We start from the raw sequence: 17,575 nt of genomic DNA on the forward strand, positions 1-17,575 counted from the left end.
GTTTATCTTATGAAACATAAGAGTGAGGTTTATGGGATCTTCAAGCAATTTCTTGCTATAGTTCACACCCAATTTATTCGTACCATCAAGACCTTCCGTTCTGATCATGGTACTGGATACACCTATAGTGAGGTCCTGAAACTTTGTTTAGCGTCTGGCATTGAGCATCAAACGTCCAATGTTAAGACCCCTCAGCAGAACGGCCGATCAGAAAGAAAAAATCGCCATCTTCTAGAGTTAGCTCGTGCCATTTTGATTGGCATGAACGTGCCCCAATCCTGTTGGGCTGATACAGTTCTTACTGCTGTTTATCTTATTAATCGGACCCCCTCCAGTGTTCTTCAGTTTGTCACACCCCTCTCTAAGCTCTCTCCAGATCGTCCCATGTTTCCACTTCCTCCGCGTGTTTTTGGGTGTGTCTGTTTTGTTCAAATTCTTGACCAAAATCGTTCTAAACTTGATCCTAAGGGTTATTCCTCTACCCAGAAAGGATACTGTTGTTACCATCCTCCTTCTCGACGACGTTTCATTTCTCGAGATGTTTCTTTTTTTTAGCATACTCATTATAATGGTTCCGTTGGCATTCAATCTGAGTAGTTTCCTCTAGATTCACCTAATGATCATTTTCCTTCTTTATTTTCTCTTCCCCTGCCTGTTCCTCCCTCTCCACCCCCCGTCAGTTCGTCCTTTCCTCCCTTGCAGGTTTACTCTCGACGTCCACGTGATACTACCATTCCTTTTATGTCTAACCAGCTCGCCACCTCGCCTCCAGCTCCACCTCCGTCTGTTCCCTGTGATGATTGTCCTATTGCCACTCGTAAGGGTAAGCGCACTTGTACTTATCCCATTTCAAATTATATATCTAACTCTGCACTCTCACCCTCCTATCGGAGTTTTCTTGCTTCTGTTTCCGCTGTTTCTCTTCCTACTACTGTTGCAGATGCTATTACTCATCCTGAGTGGTGCGCAGCTATGATTGATGAGTTGACTGCTCTTGACAAGACTCAAACTTGGGAAATTGTGCCTCTTCCGCATGGAAGGAAAGCTGTGGGTTGTCGATGGGTATTCACGCTTAAGCATAATCCGGATGGTTCCATTGCTCGTTATAAGGCCCGTCTGGTGGTCAAAGGTTATGCTCAGACTTATGGGATTGATTATCAGGAAACTTTTGCTTCGGTTGCCAAGATGACCACCATTCGCGTTCTCCTTTCTGTTGCTGTTATCCGAGGATGGCCTCTTTTTCAGTTAGATGTCAAGAATGCTTTTCTCAATGGTGATCTTCAGGAAGAAGTCTATATGGTCCAACCTCCTGGGTTTCTTCCTTCTGCTTCTCTTGCACATGTTTGTCGTCTTCGCCGGTCTCTTTATGGTCTGAAGCAGTCTCCTCGTGCTTGGTCTGAACGCTTCACTAAGGCCATGCATCAGTTTGGTTTCCATCAGAGTTCTGCTGATCACAACTTGTTCTTGCGTCACTCCCAAGGCAAAACTGTTGCTCTGATTGTGTATGTGGATGATATTGTTCTTACTGGAGATGATGCCGATGGCCTTACCGAGGTCAAAACTTACTTAGGCCGTCAATTTGAGATTAAGGACCTTGGCCATCTTCGCTATTTTCTGGGTATTGAGGTTGCACGGTCCCAGTCTAGTATATTTATTTCTCAGGGTAAGTATGTTCTTGACTTACTCAGTGCCTCTGGTCAGCTTGGATCTCGCCCAGCTGATACTCCTATTGAGCAGAATCACAGGTTGGCTGATTCTGAGGGGGAGTGTCAGATATTGGTCAATATCAGCGTCTTGTGGGAAAATTGATCTACTTGTCTATGACACGCCTTGACATTGCCTATGCTGTTAGTGTTGTAAGTCAGTTTATGCACTCACCTCGAACATCTCATCTTGCTGTTGTTTATCGTATTCTTAGATACCTTAAGGGATGTCCTAGTCGAGGTATTTTATTCAACAATCATGGTCATCTTCGCATTGAGGCATGGACAGATGCAGATTATGCTGGTTCAGTGACTGATAGACGGTCTACTTCTGGGTATTGTACTAAAGTTGGTGGTAACTTGGTAACTTGGCGTAGTTAGAAACAGGATGTGGTTTCTCGGTCGAGTGCTGAGTCAGAATACAGAGCCATGGCACTTGGAGTATGCGAGTTGTTGTGGCTCAAAATCTTACTAGCTGATTTATGTCTTCCTGTGCCGGTCCCCTTCTTACTGTATAGCGATAATAAATCAGCTATTAACATAGCTGCAAATTCGGTTCAGCATGACAGAACAAAGCACATAGAAGTTGATCGTCATTTCATTAGAGAAAAGATAGTTTCTGGACAGATTTGTACTCCTTTTGTTCCTACCTCTCAACAACTTGCTGATGTTCTTACTAAAGGTGTTAGTAAAACCTCCTTTGAAGGTGTCTTGTCCAAGTTGGGCATTGTTGATATCCACGCACCAACTTGAGGGGGAGTGTTAAATAAGTCTGTAGGGTTATTTTAGTCTTTTTACTTCTTTATTTCTCTTATGTAATACTTACATAGCCTAATTAGGGCTAATTAATCAGATTACAATTGTCTCTTAATTCTAACTATTACTAATCATCCTATTGCCCAGTTTGTTTTCTATTAGGGACTATCTCCTTATCAGGCTAACCTTGCCGCCATTGCTTCTATTAGAGTTCCTCGATCTATTTCAGAAGCTTTATGAGATCCTCAGTGGACTGCATCTATGATTATTGAGATGGATGCTTTGCAGAAGAATCATACCTAATAGTTTGTTCCCCTTCCCTCTAGGGAGCTGGTTGTAAGTGGGTTTTCACTATCAAGTATCTGGGGGAAGGTACTGTTGATTAATACAAGGCTCGCCTAGTTGCTAAGGGATTTATGAAGACTCCAAGAAAGGATTTTGGTGCTACATTTGCTCCTATAACTAAACTTTTTACTATTCGCCCTCCTATCTCTTTAACTGCATGTCATTCATGGCTTCTTCACAAATTAGATGTGAAAAATATATTTTTGAATGGTGATTTGACTGAGGTTATCTGTATGGATCCTCCTCTTGGGTTTCGTCTTCAGGGGGAGTATTCTGGGAAAGCATGTCACTTTCTCAAATCTCTGTATGGCCTGAAGCAGTCTCTGCGAGTCTGGCTTTAGTCTTTTTTTGAGGTTATTTTATTTATGGAGTTTTCTAGATGCCACTCAGATCATACTTGCTTTGTTCATCGAGGATTGGATGGTCGTTGCACCATTGTTCTGGTTTATGTAGATGATATTTCCTGACTGGAGATGATGCATGGTGGATTGACAGGGTAAAAATGCTATTGAGTCATGCTTTTGAGGTTAAGGATTTGGATCCCTTTAAGTACTTCTTGGGGATAAAAGTAGCCCGCTCTCGCCGTGGTATTTCGTTATCTCAGTCCAAATAAACATTGGATCTTCTTCAGGACACTGGTATGCTTGGTTGTCATCCTGCTTCCTCTCTTATGGATCAGAATCGTCGTCTTCATGTCGAATTTGGTGATCTATTATTTGATCATTCTTTTTATCAAAAACTCGTAAGCCATCTGATTTATCTGATTAACACTAGACCGAATTTGACCTTTGCGGTTAGTGTAGTCAGTCAGTTCATGCATACTCCGCGCACTTATTATCTTAATGTTGTTTATCGTATTCTTTGCTACTTGAAGTTGCGTCTTAGTCTTGGGCTATTCTACTCGTCCACTGCTCAATCTCATTTTTCTATTTCACTAATGTTGATTATGCTGGTTCTCTTACAGATAGAAGATTTACCTTTGGTTTCTGTACTTTCCATGGTAGTAACTTAATCTTGTGGAAAAGTTAGAAATAGAGTGTGGTTTCTCATTCTTCTGTTGAAGCTAAGTATTATGCTATGGCCCTTGACACATGTGAGTTTATATGGCTTCGATCTCTTCTGAAGAAGCTGGGATTTCATGTCTTCAGTTCTTATACTTTGTTTTATGACAACAAGTCTGTTATTGTACTTGCATCTGACTCAGTTCTTCAAGAAAGAAATGTTCACTTTCTCAGGGAGAAAGTTTGATCTAGTGCTTTTCAGACAGTCTTTATATCTTTTTCAGATCAACTTGCTGACATGCTTACGAAGTTTGTTGGTTCTTCTATAAAGGGAAAGAGGGACGCTGATTAAGGATGTTGAGGGAAATATTAAGAGAAGATGTGATGGTATGCCTTGAGATGGTAAAATATAATTCATGTTGTTGGCCCCAATATTTGGGATATGGCATAGATGATGATACGAGAAGGATAAAAAAATAAACAGTAAGGAAGTAGTAGGGAAAGAAATAGAAATAATAATTTCGCTAAAGCTGATCTTCAGGCTATGAATAACCTGCAAATGAAGTGTCATTCAATCTTGAAATGACTTGCTTGAGATGTCTTGTTTTGGTAATATACCAAAACAATAAATTGCGGCATCTATCGCTCTTGCCTGAAAATTAATTTCAAACTTGTCTTTATAATGTGCATGTTACAAAAGTAGTGTATTACATTACTAAGCATCTTATTTCTAGCTTAATGTATCATTGTGATTTAATCCATCGAACGTGTACCTATATTTTTGCAGTGTATCTTTCTGTTTTATTTCAAATAGCTTATCGAGGCATACAACAAGATTGATATTTTAAACTTTGCATGTGGATCATTTTGGACCTCTTATGAAGTAGCAAATGTTTTCAATATCTTTTATGTTTTTTGTGGTACAACTTCTTTTATGCAAATATGACTGCAATTCATTGCAAGGATGTGCTACTAGTTTATTATGACAAGGAAACACAGGCTTAGGTGTGTCAATGATTTGAGTTTTGTTTAGCTTAGCCATGATGAAACAAGTGCAAACCTCAGGCTTCGTCAACTTTGCAATCATATGTCCCATGAACCCAAAACTTATCCACTGCACAAATGGGACTTACCTCATCAAGAGGCAAGTCATAGTCATCATTGTTAGTTAGAAGTCGTTACCATGGTATGAAAGTTACTGACTAAAGGGTGAATTATTTGAAATTGGGATGGGTGTGAAATAGAGAGTGCTGAGGTGACACTTGAGAAGTGGAACAATAGGCTTTTAACATTTTAATGTTTCTCTTTGGTACACTTTATAAGAAATATATAGTTTCTTTTTTATTTTTGGCTAGGCAAGCAAGGGTGAATGGTTGTCAATAAGTAGGTGGGTTCAATGAATTTGACCTTTGGTTGCAGGACCAACACTCGACACGCTTTTACCAACTTGGCTAAGTTTGCACCTTCATATAGTTTTTTTAGTTATTATCATATTACACAATATAAATGAAAAAGTCAATCCCACCCTTAGCTTAGTATCATGGCACATGGTGAAATATTAGGTTTCTTCTGTCCATTGATGTTTGAGAAGGATACATCTAGAGCACATGGAATGTGCTAAAATGTTGGAGTCTTCTCGTGAAGAGGCTAGAAGGCTTTTGTTGTACCGTAGTTATTGTCCAATGCCTATTGTATATATTAAAGGAGTTCTATAGTTGGTCTAGAGTGTTCCTAGGAAGCTTCTATAATTATAATGATAGGTAGAGTTTTATGGCGGGCTCTATAGCTTTTGGATCATTACTTGTGTTATGATATCGACAATCCATTCCACCTCCCCAAATAAGGGGAGAGCTCCTCATTTGTAACCATACTCTAAGAGTTAAGTAATGCTCAAGAGTTAAGATTAATAAAAGTTCCCTCCCAAAGTTCTTGTGCTTTCTTTAAGTGTTTTTGGAGTGGTGTATGCCTTAATGAGTATATGGAACTTCTAGTCCTAGGACTCATTGGGATAGTTGTCTTCGGCTAAATCAGGGGATTAGGGGGAGGTTCACATGGGTGTTATGCATGGAGAGCTTAGGTTTGTGATGAGTTGGTATAAAAGCAAGGAAGTAATCCATGTTCATCGGTTATGGTGGAGTTATGTTGCCAAAGATCAACAAAGAACAAGAAGTTATTTATCTATGAAGGGTGATGGCAACCCTAAGCAAAGGCACAAAAAATCACATGAGAATACGAGACTCAGTGGAACTAGGGAAGGATTTTGCCTTAGAGGTTAGAGTGGAGTTCATAGAGGTGCACATTGGAAAAAAAATTGTAGCTTTCCCCAATTGATGGAAAATAAAAAAATAGTGAGGGCCACTATACATGCAAAGATTTAGGAAGCTAGAAGAGGGCAGTCGTCTATGGGATGATGGAAACAAAGGAGGTCACCAGATTGAGGGACCTAAAACCGAGGCCATAAGGAGGTGCTCAAGATGCCAAGGAGTTGGAGATTTCTTGTGGAAAGCACAAAACTAGTTCAAGGCCATAGACTTGAAGATGAAGAAGATTGAATGTACATGGAAATTGTATACCTCACAAATTATGTGGAATTTCAATGGTGGCAATGATGCACCAACATTGAATGAGGTCTTTCACCATATGAGAATGGGAAGATCACAAGGGAAAATTGAGGAGGAATTGTTCTAGAGAAGTTGAAATATCTAGCATGGAAAAGCTTCAAGAAGATGAAACTCAAGGTCGATTAGAGAGTTTTCTAATCAATTCATCTTCATATTGCTCAACATCCCAAACATTAGCAAGAAAGATAGGATGTTTTTCTTTCAACATGGTCTCTAAAACTTTGCAAAATAGGAGCTTCATAAGCGAGGAGTTCAAGATTTTGCTTTGGCTATCACAGTAGTCGAACGTCTACCTGATCATGGAGGGTGAAACCATAAAGAAAGCGATGCCTACTTCTGTGAGGAAGAGGTCAAAGGTAGGGAATCCCAAGCATCCAAACATATAGTGGGCATATGGACTAAGAGAAGAGTATTCATCAGGGTGAGATCCCTTAAAATGAATCATTGATCATTTATTTGTGGTTGCCACCACAAGGCTTTGGAGTTCTCACACTGGAAATATTATGAACTCCATAAGGGTGGAGGGGTCAACTAATGAAGAAAATGTGAGTGAATAGGTAGGAAGCTTAAAGCTACTCAACACCTTTTGTAGGATAGCAGAGGTGAAACCCATGAAAAAGGATTTGATGTATGTGGATTTGGTCTTTAATGGGAAGATGACATGCATTGGTGGATACCAAGTGACACACAAATTCTTGTCCAAGGAAAGAACCTAAAGGTTGGGTTTTCAATTGACAAAATAATCTAGTGTAGTGAGGCAACAAACTCGAAGGTCACCTCGATTTATGGGATGGTGAAAGACATGGGAATTCGTGTTGGACTGTCATTTAGACACGATCAACTTTATCGTTGTGCCCCTGGATGACTAAAAAATGATATTCTATGAATTTTTTCATGGACGCAAAGGTGAATGTGTACACCATCTCAACTTGATGATTATCATAATCTATGGATTATTATGCATGACATTTTTTATGAATGAGAAAGAAAGGGAAAACTGTAACATGTCTATAGCAGATCAAAGAGAAGGGTTCACCCATGCCAACATGGCAAAGTCAACGAGTGCATTAGGATAGGTGAGGGCCAACTAGGTCTCAAGGAGGCAATATGATGACATGTCTACGAAGCATTCAAACAAGTCGGGAAGGGATAGAGGCCCAAGGAGACAACTTTCAGAAATGGACATCTGCCATATAACAGGGGAATCAACACAATAAGGTGGAGGAATGTTGATTGGATCAACGAAATATGAAGTTTCTCCCGGCCATTTGTTCATAGAGAAGTCAGAGACATCAATGAAAGCCCCTAAGGCACTTTAACGTATATACATGAGTTTTAAAGTAGGTCTAGAGAGTTTTTAGAAACGTTCCAGAGTTGGAGAGATAGTGTAGTTTTTTGGAAGCTTCAACAGTCATTTTATCATTGTCGTGTATTTCAATACCACCCATCCATTCCACCTCCCCAAACCTATATGAGAGATAATGTCGCATTTGTAACCAAGCTTTGAGAGTGGGCAAAGCACAGGCAAAGCTCAGGAGTTACAGAGTAAGATAACTTTCCTTCTCATGTGTTTTTTTTTTTTGGGGGTACCTTAGTGAGTTGAGAAACTCCTAGCACTCATTGGGAAGGCTGATTTGAGCTACATTGAAGGATTATATCAAGTGGCATATGAGTGTTACTTGTAGAGAACCTAGGTAGTGACATTATGCCCATACCTTAATGAGCTAGAATTTATGCTCAGACTTAGTTCCTTGGTTATTTTCCTGAGCTTAAGTTGGGCTAATGCCTAGTTAAGTTCTTGCGCAAGTAGAGTTAGCCAAACTCTTTGACAATGTAAGGTAGCTCAGCTACCAGAAATCTGTACTTGAAGTTGTGTATTTAACTAATTATACTCTTTCATACACACATACGTGCTCTTGACATGCATATATGCTCCTAACATGCACCATTTAGGTAAGTTTGGTTGTTTTTTTTGTATGCTAACATGTTTTAATGGAAGTGAAGGCAGTGGAGTTGGCAAGTGGGTCCGTGTGGTGCAACCGGTTCATTTGTTGCGAGGATACAATGAGTTAGCAATATTATCTGAGACAGTAGGCTTGCAGGTACTGCTTATAGATATGATACCTAATTAGTCATAGATTATGATACCTAGATATTTCAATATGCCCAATGAACTATCTTCTCGTGATATGAAACTCACTGGTACCATATATTATAGGGATGCTTCTACCTTACACTTTTCTTCTTTTATCTCAACAAAATATATAAATACCATATTGTAATAAGTCTTACTCTATTATATTTCCAAGTACCTTGCTCTTTGCATTGCCGGGAATGAGTGGCTTTGATGCATAACATTATTTTTTTTTTTGGAATAACTACCGGCCCAAAATATCGTTTGGTTACAAAAATACGATGAACTTGGTAAGACACCCCAATGTCAATGGCTTCTAAGCTTCCAATAGTCTTAGGTTGGAATTGATCTTAGGCCTTTCACAATGCAATTCAGGACTCTTTCCTTTGCTTAAAATTTTAGGTTATAAGTTCCTTTTACTTTTTGTGTGCTGTTTTTTTACTTTGGCTTGGATCCTTTTTTTAAAAGCTATGTATTCTTGGAGGTTATCTGTATTTTTTTTATTGCCTAAAAACTCATTACAAAAATCTTCCCTAGAAAATCTTTGTATTATTAAAAGTTCATTGCACTTGGTATGATGTAAATTGTGAAAAAAAAATACTTGGCTTAGGAAAACTAATATTAAAGCTTGATATGGATACATAGGATGGGATATTGGTATCTATATTTATGACTTGCGTATTAGGAATATAGTGATACGCCCCCTTCACCATAAGTTTCTGCAACCCTATTTGTACCTAGAGTGTATGTTACCCTTGGCTTGGGTGAACCTTGACTTATGTTATTCAAGGATGGACTTTTCAAAAATTGGGAATCGGTGATTCAATGCGAATCCAAGGGAGATGGGTAGATTTTAAAGAATTTCTTTGTGCTTTAGCTAACCTACCTCAGAGATTTAGTTAATCGTGGTAGATGTGAATCGTTCAGTATTTCAAAATGAAACGATATTGCAAAATTCCCACATGCAATTGTTGGTGTTGAGGGCACATGTCCAGATTGTTAACATTTGGAGATAGGGGTTCATATCTAATGCTCTTCCAAATCTTTATCAGTTCGGCCCTACCTCAGTTCATATCATATGATTGTTTTTCATCTATTGGCACTGGGTGACTTTGAAAACCTTGGTCAAGTTATGTAGGCCTGATTCAGATAGACACTTCAAGAAAGTGCTTGAACCTTAGATTAGTCAAATGAAGGTAAATGGGTGACCAAACAACATCCTAACGGTTGTTATGATTAGGAATAAAGGCTCATCCTATCTTGGTTTTCAGTAGAAATAATTGGGAACCAGTTATCTTTAGTCCTGCAAGATGTTCAGTTGGAAACTTTTCCAATAGTGGGTGGATAGAGGTTTTTCTACCATGGAAAGAAGAGTAGAAGATACCTAAAATGGATACAATTTAATGAAAGCTGTTCTATCCTCATTCGCAAGTTTTCATGGGTTCTTATGCTTCTTGTTTAGTAGATTACTTTGAATATGTATGTTCACTTTGATATTTTTTTTTTTGTGTGTGTGTGTGTGTGTTTGAATGTAAAGTAAGGAACAGACTTTTAGTTCACTATTCTGGTTACATCCTTTCATTTCATCCGCAGAATTCTGGTTCCTTTATTGAGAAAGATGGGGCTGGATTTAAAGGAGAAATTAAGCTGACCGGTTTACAAACTGGGGAAATTGATCTTTCAAGTTCATTGTGGACCTATCAGGTGCATTTTCATTTGTTTCATTTGCATTTACCTTCATCTTGTTTTTAATATTGTATTACAGGGCCAGTTCGATCAATCAATTGGTTGGCTTGCTTTGCAAGACGTGCAGTAATATTAGAGATGGTTGTAACTTTTTTTTCTTCTTATGTTTTACAATTCATCTGTATTAGCATATCTTACAATACTTTGATTGTTCATTTTCTATTCTGTATTCTAATATATAGAGCATAAGAATGACGTAGATTTTCAAATAGCTTCTGATATTTTCTCCAAAACTTAAATTTGGCTCACTAAAGAAACTCACACTATAAAGACTGGAAAATCTTATTTCCCCACTTAATGGTTCATACTCTTAAGGAATGCAAACAAATCTTGTCCAAACAGCCACTTTATGTTCAACTAACTTCATTGATAATTCAGAGTTCAGCTTTAAGAAACCCAAGAAAATGACAAGAACTTGGTGAGAAGGCATAGTGGGGAATTCATGGGAGATCGTTGTGTCCAAAAATGAGATTTCCTTTTCTCTCTTAAATTCTAAGAATGATGAGCAACTTTACTTGTGTGCTAATGGAAATATATGGTCTGAATGATCAAGATTTTTTTTTTTTCCTTCTCATTTTTGAAAAGTAAGTGAAAATTTATTATATAGATGGAATGGAACAAAGGAAGAGATTACTGGCTGAGAAATACGGATAGATAGACATGTGTAATATATTGCGGATAGTGTGTGAATCATTCAAACTTCCCTAGAGCAGTTTCCTGGCCTTATCAGCCTTGAAAAGATTCCTCAATTCCATGTTCCTAGACCGTGTCTACAACCCTGTCTCTTTCAAACCTAGCATTCCTATTGACATGCAGCGCTTTTTATTTGTGAACCAAATATTGGATACAAAGAGTTCCTAAGATGGTGACGGCCTTTCATTGGATTGGTTATGATAGATACAAATGGAGTTTATAAACCATCTGGTCAGAGGGGCTGTGACCCAATGGCTTCCGACATATTTCCACAAAACTGTAGAAACAATGGGCCCCACCGATGTGTTTTATCATACAGATTTCGTGCTTCCAGTTTCTCACATTGATTATTATTAATATGTTATATATATGTAAACATGATAGGTATTTGTGAACTTGTACATTATTATCCCTGTTTTACATATATCATTTTGGAAATTATGTGACCATTGTGACTGTATTTATGATTGTGCACAGTGACGCAAACTGAAATGATGACCTTTTTTTTTATTGCAGAATGCCTAGAGTTAATTTGTGATGTATGTGGATGATGAACCTATTTTAAAAGTAGGCTTAAAACATCATTTTTATAGTCTCCAAAAGTTTCCTGAATTTTTTTCTGAAACTTTCCGAAACTGAACCCCCCACCGCCACCACAACACACACACACGCACACACACAAAAAGATTCTGTTGATTACATTTTACATCAAAGAGTGTGGAAACGGAAATATTTCAGTATATTTTATGGAAATATCGAGAAATTTTATACTATGCTTGTGATCCAAGAAATTTTGAATAGCTATTTTCCCTGTTGTTGATTAGCAGAGGTTTGCATTTCAAATTGGGTATATGGTTTAAAGTCTCAAAGTGGTTAATTTTTGCATATTTTTCCATCAATTTTGTTCTTGATTGGCTTTTTGTGTATCTTTAATTTGATTACCACTGCACTTTCTTAATGAAACATTTTATTGCTAATTTGAACTACTTTTTTCCTTTTTTTTTTATTTTTATATAAAGAACAAAAATGTAATATAAATTTGGCGCTGAATTGTTCCTGTTTGTATTGTAGGTTGGGTTGAAGGGCGAGTTCATGAAAATATATGCTCCTGACCGACAAGAACTGGTGGATTGGGTTACTTTATTACCAGATGCAGTTCCATCCATGATGACCTGGTACAAGGTAAAGTCAAACCTTTTCTTTTAATTCATGCTATCAAGATTCAATTCCAAACGTCAGGATTTTAAGTTGTTGGTCATTGCTAGTTTTTCTTGAAACAAATTTCTTAACAAAAAAATAAACTCTGAATTGTTCTTGTGAGAAGAGACCAACAAATGTCCTAGTATGTAACTCTATAGCTGATATACGCCATTTGAGATCAAAGGGGTACTCATTATTTTTTAATCTACCCATATATTACTTACCCTTCTTTTGGTGGGTTGTATTATTTACTCATTTAAGGTGCCCATTTTTACTAAGGTTTTCAACTCTACCAGCAGAAGAAAGATTTACATCTTACCACGGGAACTCTCCCTAGCCTTAGTCCTCCAAAGAAGCTAAGGGACCTGGAGAATGATTCCTGGTTCAGGGAAATCTGATCAATCCTAAACCCCAATATACCATTTATTTTACTCCCCATATTACAACAAAAGCCCAAAAATGGGAGATCTTTCTACATTAATTTTCACATTAAATACATTGGGAATCAAGTTTTGAAGAAGCGATAGGGGTTTCATTGGTTTTACTAGGTTAAGAAGTTTGGTTTCTCTAAATTTTGAATGTTCTGAAATAATTCAGGGAAAGTGCAATACCTATCCGCACATACTCATAATACTAATTTTAAAATTTCGTTGGAAATAGACTTCTCATTTTTCTTCATTGAAAATTTGACGAAATAAAATGATTTTGATGGAATTTTTGCCAAAAATAATGTGGGTACCTTTTGACAGTGGTATTGAGGGAAGGAAATTATTTCCCAAAAAATTTGGGAAATAGGAATTTAATACCTTGATACAGTAGAGTGTCCCATCTAAACACAAAAACATCAAAACAAAGACTTTTACAGATGGGTAAAACCATGCATTGCACAAGAACGAGTGCCTTGACCTTGCAAACCATATAGTACATATCCTTTTACCATCAAAATCACTACTATTCCTCCCTTTCGAAAGGCCCCAACAGAACGTAAAATGCAAAAAGCCTTCACATCATTCTGCCACTTACAAAGAACACACTTGTAGACCAGCTCTGGATAGCCTACGTTATATAAAAATATGTATTATGTAACATAAGGAGAAGAAAGAGCACCAGACTTCTATTGCTAAGTCACGATTAAGAAGGTGACTAACTCATTCATCACTAACTAGTTTTGTACGTAACATAGTAGGTAAAAATAATTTTTCATGATTAATTAGATAATTCACGGTCAAAATCTTATCCATTGTGTTTGTTTCATGAAGAAAGACCTTTTTTGGGAACCTTAGAGCGTACACCAGCTCACACTTTTATGCACCTTGCCATTTCATTAACATTTACCCATAAATCTTTCTTCAGGCCAAAATTTATGATAAAAAATTCTCAATCTCCCAAAGCAATTCTAGGCAGCTTATGTCATCACAGAAGCATAATGGACACCCCAGGGATTGATTTCAAAGGAAATCATTTGACTAAAATGTGAAGAGGAAAAAATATGATAAAATAGAAGCACTAAGAAAATAAAGGTAGGGAATCGATGGAAAACAAAGGAAGAATAGGAGAAAAAAATGTGGCTTATTGATGAACATGCACCATTAACCATTCTTTACTTTTTGTTAGATTGTGTTTTAATGTCAGACGAAGTGAAAAAAATTATCCATGCCATTTAAAAGAAAAGGGTTGATGAGGTATCTTATGTTCAATTTTTCTTGAATGCTCTTTTGAGCCCTTTCTTGGGCCTCAAGTCAGAATTTCATGCACCTTGCCCAAAGATTAATCCTTTTTTTGTGGCTTTTACAGAAAAATGGTTTCTATATCCTGAAAAGTGCAGTAAAAGAAATAACATACTTATTTGGAAGAGATTATTTTTTCTCTTATTATTGGAGGAATGACAACAGCTGTGAAGCAACTGGTTTTTGTACTCATATATTTTTCATAATTTCTTGTGGTTTATTTAAGTTATGTTAACTGGTGTTTGCAATAGCATAACTGCAATTCAATAAATAATCTCATCTCGAGCTATGTTGTATTGTAGAAAATTTCAATTGATTGATTCCTGTAAAGCTATTCTGCTCATACTGTCCATTACTGAGAAAGCATTTGTGAGCAGACATATTTTGATGCCCCTGGTGGAACAGATCCTGTTTCACTTAATTTGGGAAGCATGGGAAAAGGCCAGGCTTGGATCAATGGCCATAACATAGGAAGATACTGGTCCCTTGTTGCCCCAGAAGATGGATGTCAGAATACATGTGATTATCGCGGAACCTATAAGGAAACAAAATGTACAACAAATTGTGGAAAGCCTACTCAAATCTGGTATATCTTTACCTACTTAAATAATAAAAAAGTTTAAATAATATACGATGTGAATTTTTTTTTTGTTTCATCATGTTATTCTTGTCTACTATCATTGGACCTTACCTATAGTGAGGGAAAGTGTTGAAAAAACTATTGGATACCTACTCAAAACATGTTTTGCCATGTTTGCAATTTAGGCTTGCATGACCCCATTTTTAGAAGACCCCGACTAGCCTTTTTAAGTAAGGATTTCACCCTTACTAAGGGCCCTTAGGCTCAATTATTGTTGTTATTGTTATTATTATTTTTTTGATGGGGGTTCCAGACCCATAGGCTTGACTAGCAGGGGATAGGCAACTGACCTCTTAGAGCACCATATCTTGCCCAAATCCCCCAGGTACATGCAATACCCCACAACGACACATACCAGGTAAGTGGGGATAAAATGCTATGAACGTTGGAAAAAAGTTCCAAAAAATTTAATTTTTCACTGTTGAATTTTGATTTTAATTTGAGAGTTAGGTGGAAGTTCGGTAGCTGTCCATTTTAAAAAGCTTGGATCAAGCCCAACAGAATTTTTTTATTTATTTTTATTCGAATTTTTCCATGAAATCTAGAGGGCTGTGGTGTTGGATTGCCAATGTGGTAATCCATTTGAGCAAAACAACCCTTAGTAAGGATTAAAATCTTACTTAGAAAGGGAAGTGTTTTTCTTTTTAAAATATGGCTTCTACAAGTTATTGTCTTATTGTTAACTTAGAATAAGGAAAATTTTATTACATTAGTTATGTTATAGTTCCAGGGTTTCACAAAATGGACCCAGAAACCCATACACCTAACATATATGACTTGATGTTGTTGAATCTGCCATTTTAGCACATCTAATAATTGTTACTTTCAGGTACCATATCCCGCGATCATGGTTAAAGGCATCCAACAACCTACTTGTCATCTTTGAGGAAACAGGAGGAAACCCACTGGATGTATCGATCAAGTTGCATTTTACAAGAGCTCTCTGTGCTCAAATATCACAGTCTCACTATCCACCTCTCCATCTCTGGTCCCATCCAGATGTTAATATGGCACCTGAAATGCACTTGCAGTGTGATGATGGACATGTAATCTCCAGCATAGCATTTGCCAGCTATGGAACTCCTCAAGGCAGTTGCCAAAAGTTCATTAGAGCCCACTGTCATGCACCAAATTCCTTGTCTGTGGTGTCCAAAGTAAGTTCATTATTCATGCATGTTCGTAGCATATGTTCATCTGTGAGGGTCATTAGATTGATTACTCAAAGGACTGTGGTCATATTTTTGTGGGTAATTTTGAGGTTCCCCCTGGGTTTTGGTGAAATAAGATACACCCCCCTCCCCCCCCCCCCCCCCTTGACTTAGGTTTTCTATCAAAGACTAATAAAATTATCAGAATTTCCTCATCCTTAACCTGCTTCCAAAAAACACTTGATTGTTCCCTGGAAACCGTCGTTTTCAACATCAACATTCCCTCTCCTTCTACCTCCAAAATGAAAAGAAAAGAAATAATTACCCTAAAGAGGTTGAAGATTGTGGGAGGTTGTAAAAGATGGTTGATTTTGGGGTAAAAAAATTCGAGGTTTTTTGTACAAAAGGTTGAGGATGGGGGTTATTTCGGTCATTCTCTGTTACACTCGTGGAATGGACATGTCATCAATTTGAAAACTCTCTCAAAATTACCCATCATCCAATGGGTGATCGATCATCAGTCGAGCAGTGTGGATAAATGAACCTATAAACTGAAAATTAGTGAAGCAAGCTTCACTAATTCTCCTTGGTAAGGATGATGTTTCTAGTGCTTAATTAGAAATTTTCTCTTTTTCAGGCATGTCAAGGAAGGAACAGCTGTTCTGTCAAGGTTTCAAACAAGGTATTTGGATCTGATCCATGTCAGGGCATTGTTAAGACTTTGGCCGTCAAAGCTAGATGTGTATCCTCCTTGAATATAGCTGCTGTACTATGAAATTCCATGAACTGCGAACCCAATTTGGACGTTTGCAAAATAAAGTGACTCGTATTGTAAAACTTGATTCCCGATTTGAATTTTGGATTTTCATAATCAGATTATTGAAACTTATTTCCAGAATCTAGAATCTCATTTGCTTACATTACTCTCTGAAGGTTGATTTGAAAGAAGATTATAGAAGTGAGTAGAGATTTTGATAGAGTTTTAGGTTGAGAAAGGGAGGCTTGAGAGCATGCATTGTTAATAGAAAATGAGGGTATTTATAGAGTTTTTAAAGAACTTTAGGGAATAAAGTAGTGTAATCCTAAAAACAAAGGGAATGGACATGGTGTTTAAGTTATTTCTTTTTAGATTTTTCATTTTTATAAGGGTAAAAGTGGAATTTATGAGATGAAACCCTAAAAGTACTTTTGGTCTTTGTTTTTTTATAAATATAGATGAAAGAATAAAAGTACTTTTGAAAGAGTAAATAAATAATGATATATGTAAATGTGAAGTAATAGGTAAAAAGTAGACTTTAGTTCATTTGTAAATAACTCATAAAGTAAGGTTGGATGTATATTTTTAAATAACTTATAAAATAATAGGAGGGCTCTATGTATGTACTTAAAGATTCTTACCTTATGAGGGTAGGATTGGAAGTTCTCTCATCTTTAACGATTTTTACCAAAGATCAAATACTTTTTTGGTTTTACAACATTATTTTAAAATGGTATTATTGGATTTTCAAAAATAGAGTTGACTTTTCAATTAGGTTAGAACATTAGGTATTGGAGGCTTATTAGAGACCAATATATATCATCTTAAGGGAATGGGTTTAGGCTTGGACTAAGATTGAAAATGGGCTTAGTGTTGGGTTAGGAGATGGATAATGGAATAGTTCATAGGTTAAAGGATTGGGCATGTAATTGGATAAATTCGTATGCATGGGTTAGGGACAAGGTTTGAATATGCAAAATATGAGATGATGCATGTGTACGTGTGAATGCATAAGGAAATGTGCCAAGTGGCAATTTTTATGCAACATGGGTATGTTGAAAAGTTTTGAATTTTTAATCGAAATCAACTTGAAATTTTCGAAAG

The 17,575-nt window shown here is 37.1% G+C and overlaps 1 protein-coding gene across 6 annotated transcripts in view; it reads left to right on the forward strand.

Moving 5' to 3' along the window:
* BGAL9 (beta galactosidase 9) overlaps positions 1 to 16,612 on the forward strand; it is a 69,206-nt gene extending 52,594 nt beyond the window's left edge. For 4 of the 6 annotated variants that reach the window (XM_086431517.1, XM_086431516.1, XM_086431514.1 and 1 more), the window contains 6 exons: positions 8,431 to 8,528; positions 10,154 to 10,264; positions 12,071 to 12,181; positions 14,304 to 14,512; positions 15,396 to 15,720; positions 16,352 to 16,612. In XM_086431517.1, coding sequence (XP_086287643.1) covers positions 8,431 to 8,528; positions 10,154 to 10,264; positions 12,071 to 12,181; positions 14,304 to 14,512; positions 15,396 to 15,720; positions 16,352 to 16,489 — 992 coding nt within the window. In that variant the 3' untranslated portion in view covers positions 16,490 to 16,612. Of the gene's footprint in view, positions 1 to 8,430; positions 8,529 to 10,153; positions 10,265 to 12,070; positions 12,182 to 14,228; positions 14,513 to 15,395; positions 15,721 to 16,351 lie in introns of those variants that run through there. The other 2 variants (XR_015175253.1, XM_086431519.1) reach the window with 2 other exon arrangements.
* Positions 16,613 to 17,575: the final 963 nt, after the last annotated feature.

The sequence above is a fragment of the Akebia trifoliata genome, unplaced genomic scaffold (assembly GCF_017979445.1).
Source record: "Akebia trifoliata isolate Shusen 1 unplaced genomic scaffold, ASM1797944v1 Contig01302, whole genome shotgun sequence".
In the NCBI taxonomy this organism is placed as follows: domain Eukaryota; kingdom Viridiplantae; phylum Streptophyta; class Magnoliopsida; order Ranunculales; family Lardizabalaceae; genus Akebia; species Akebia trifoliata.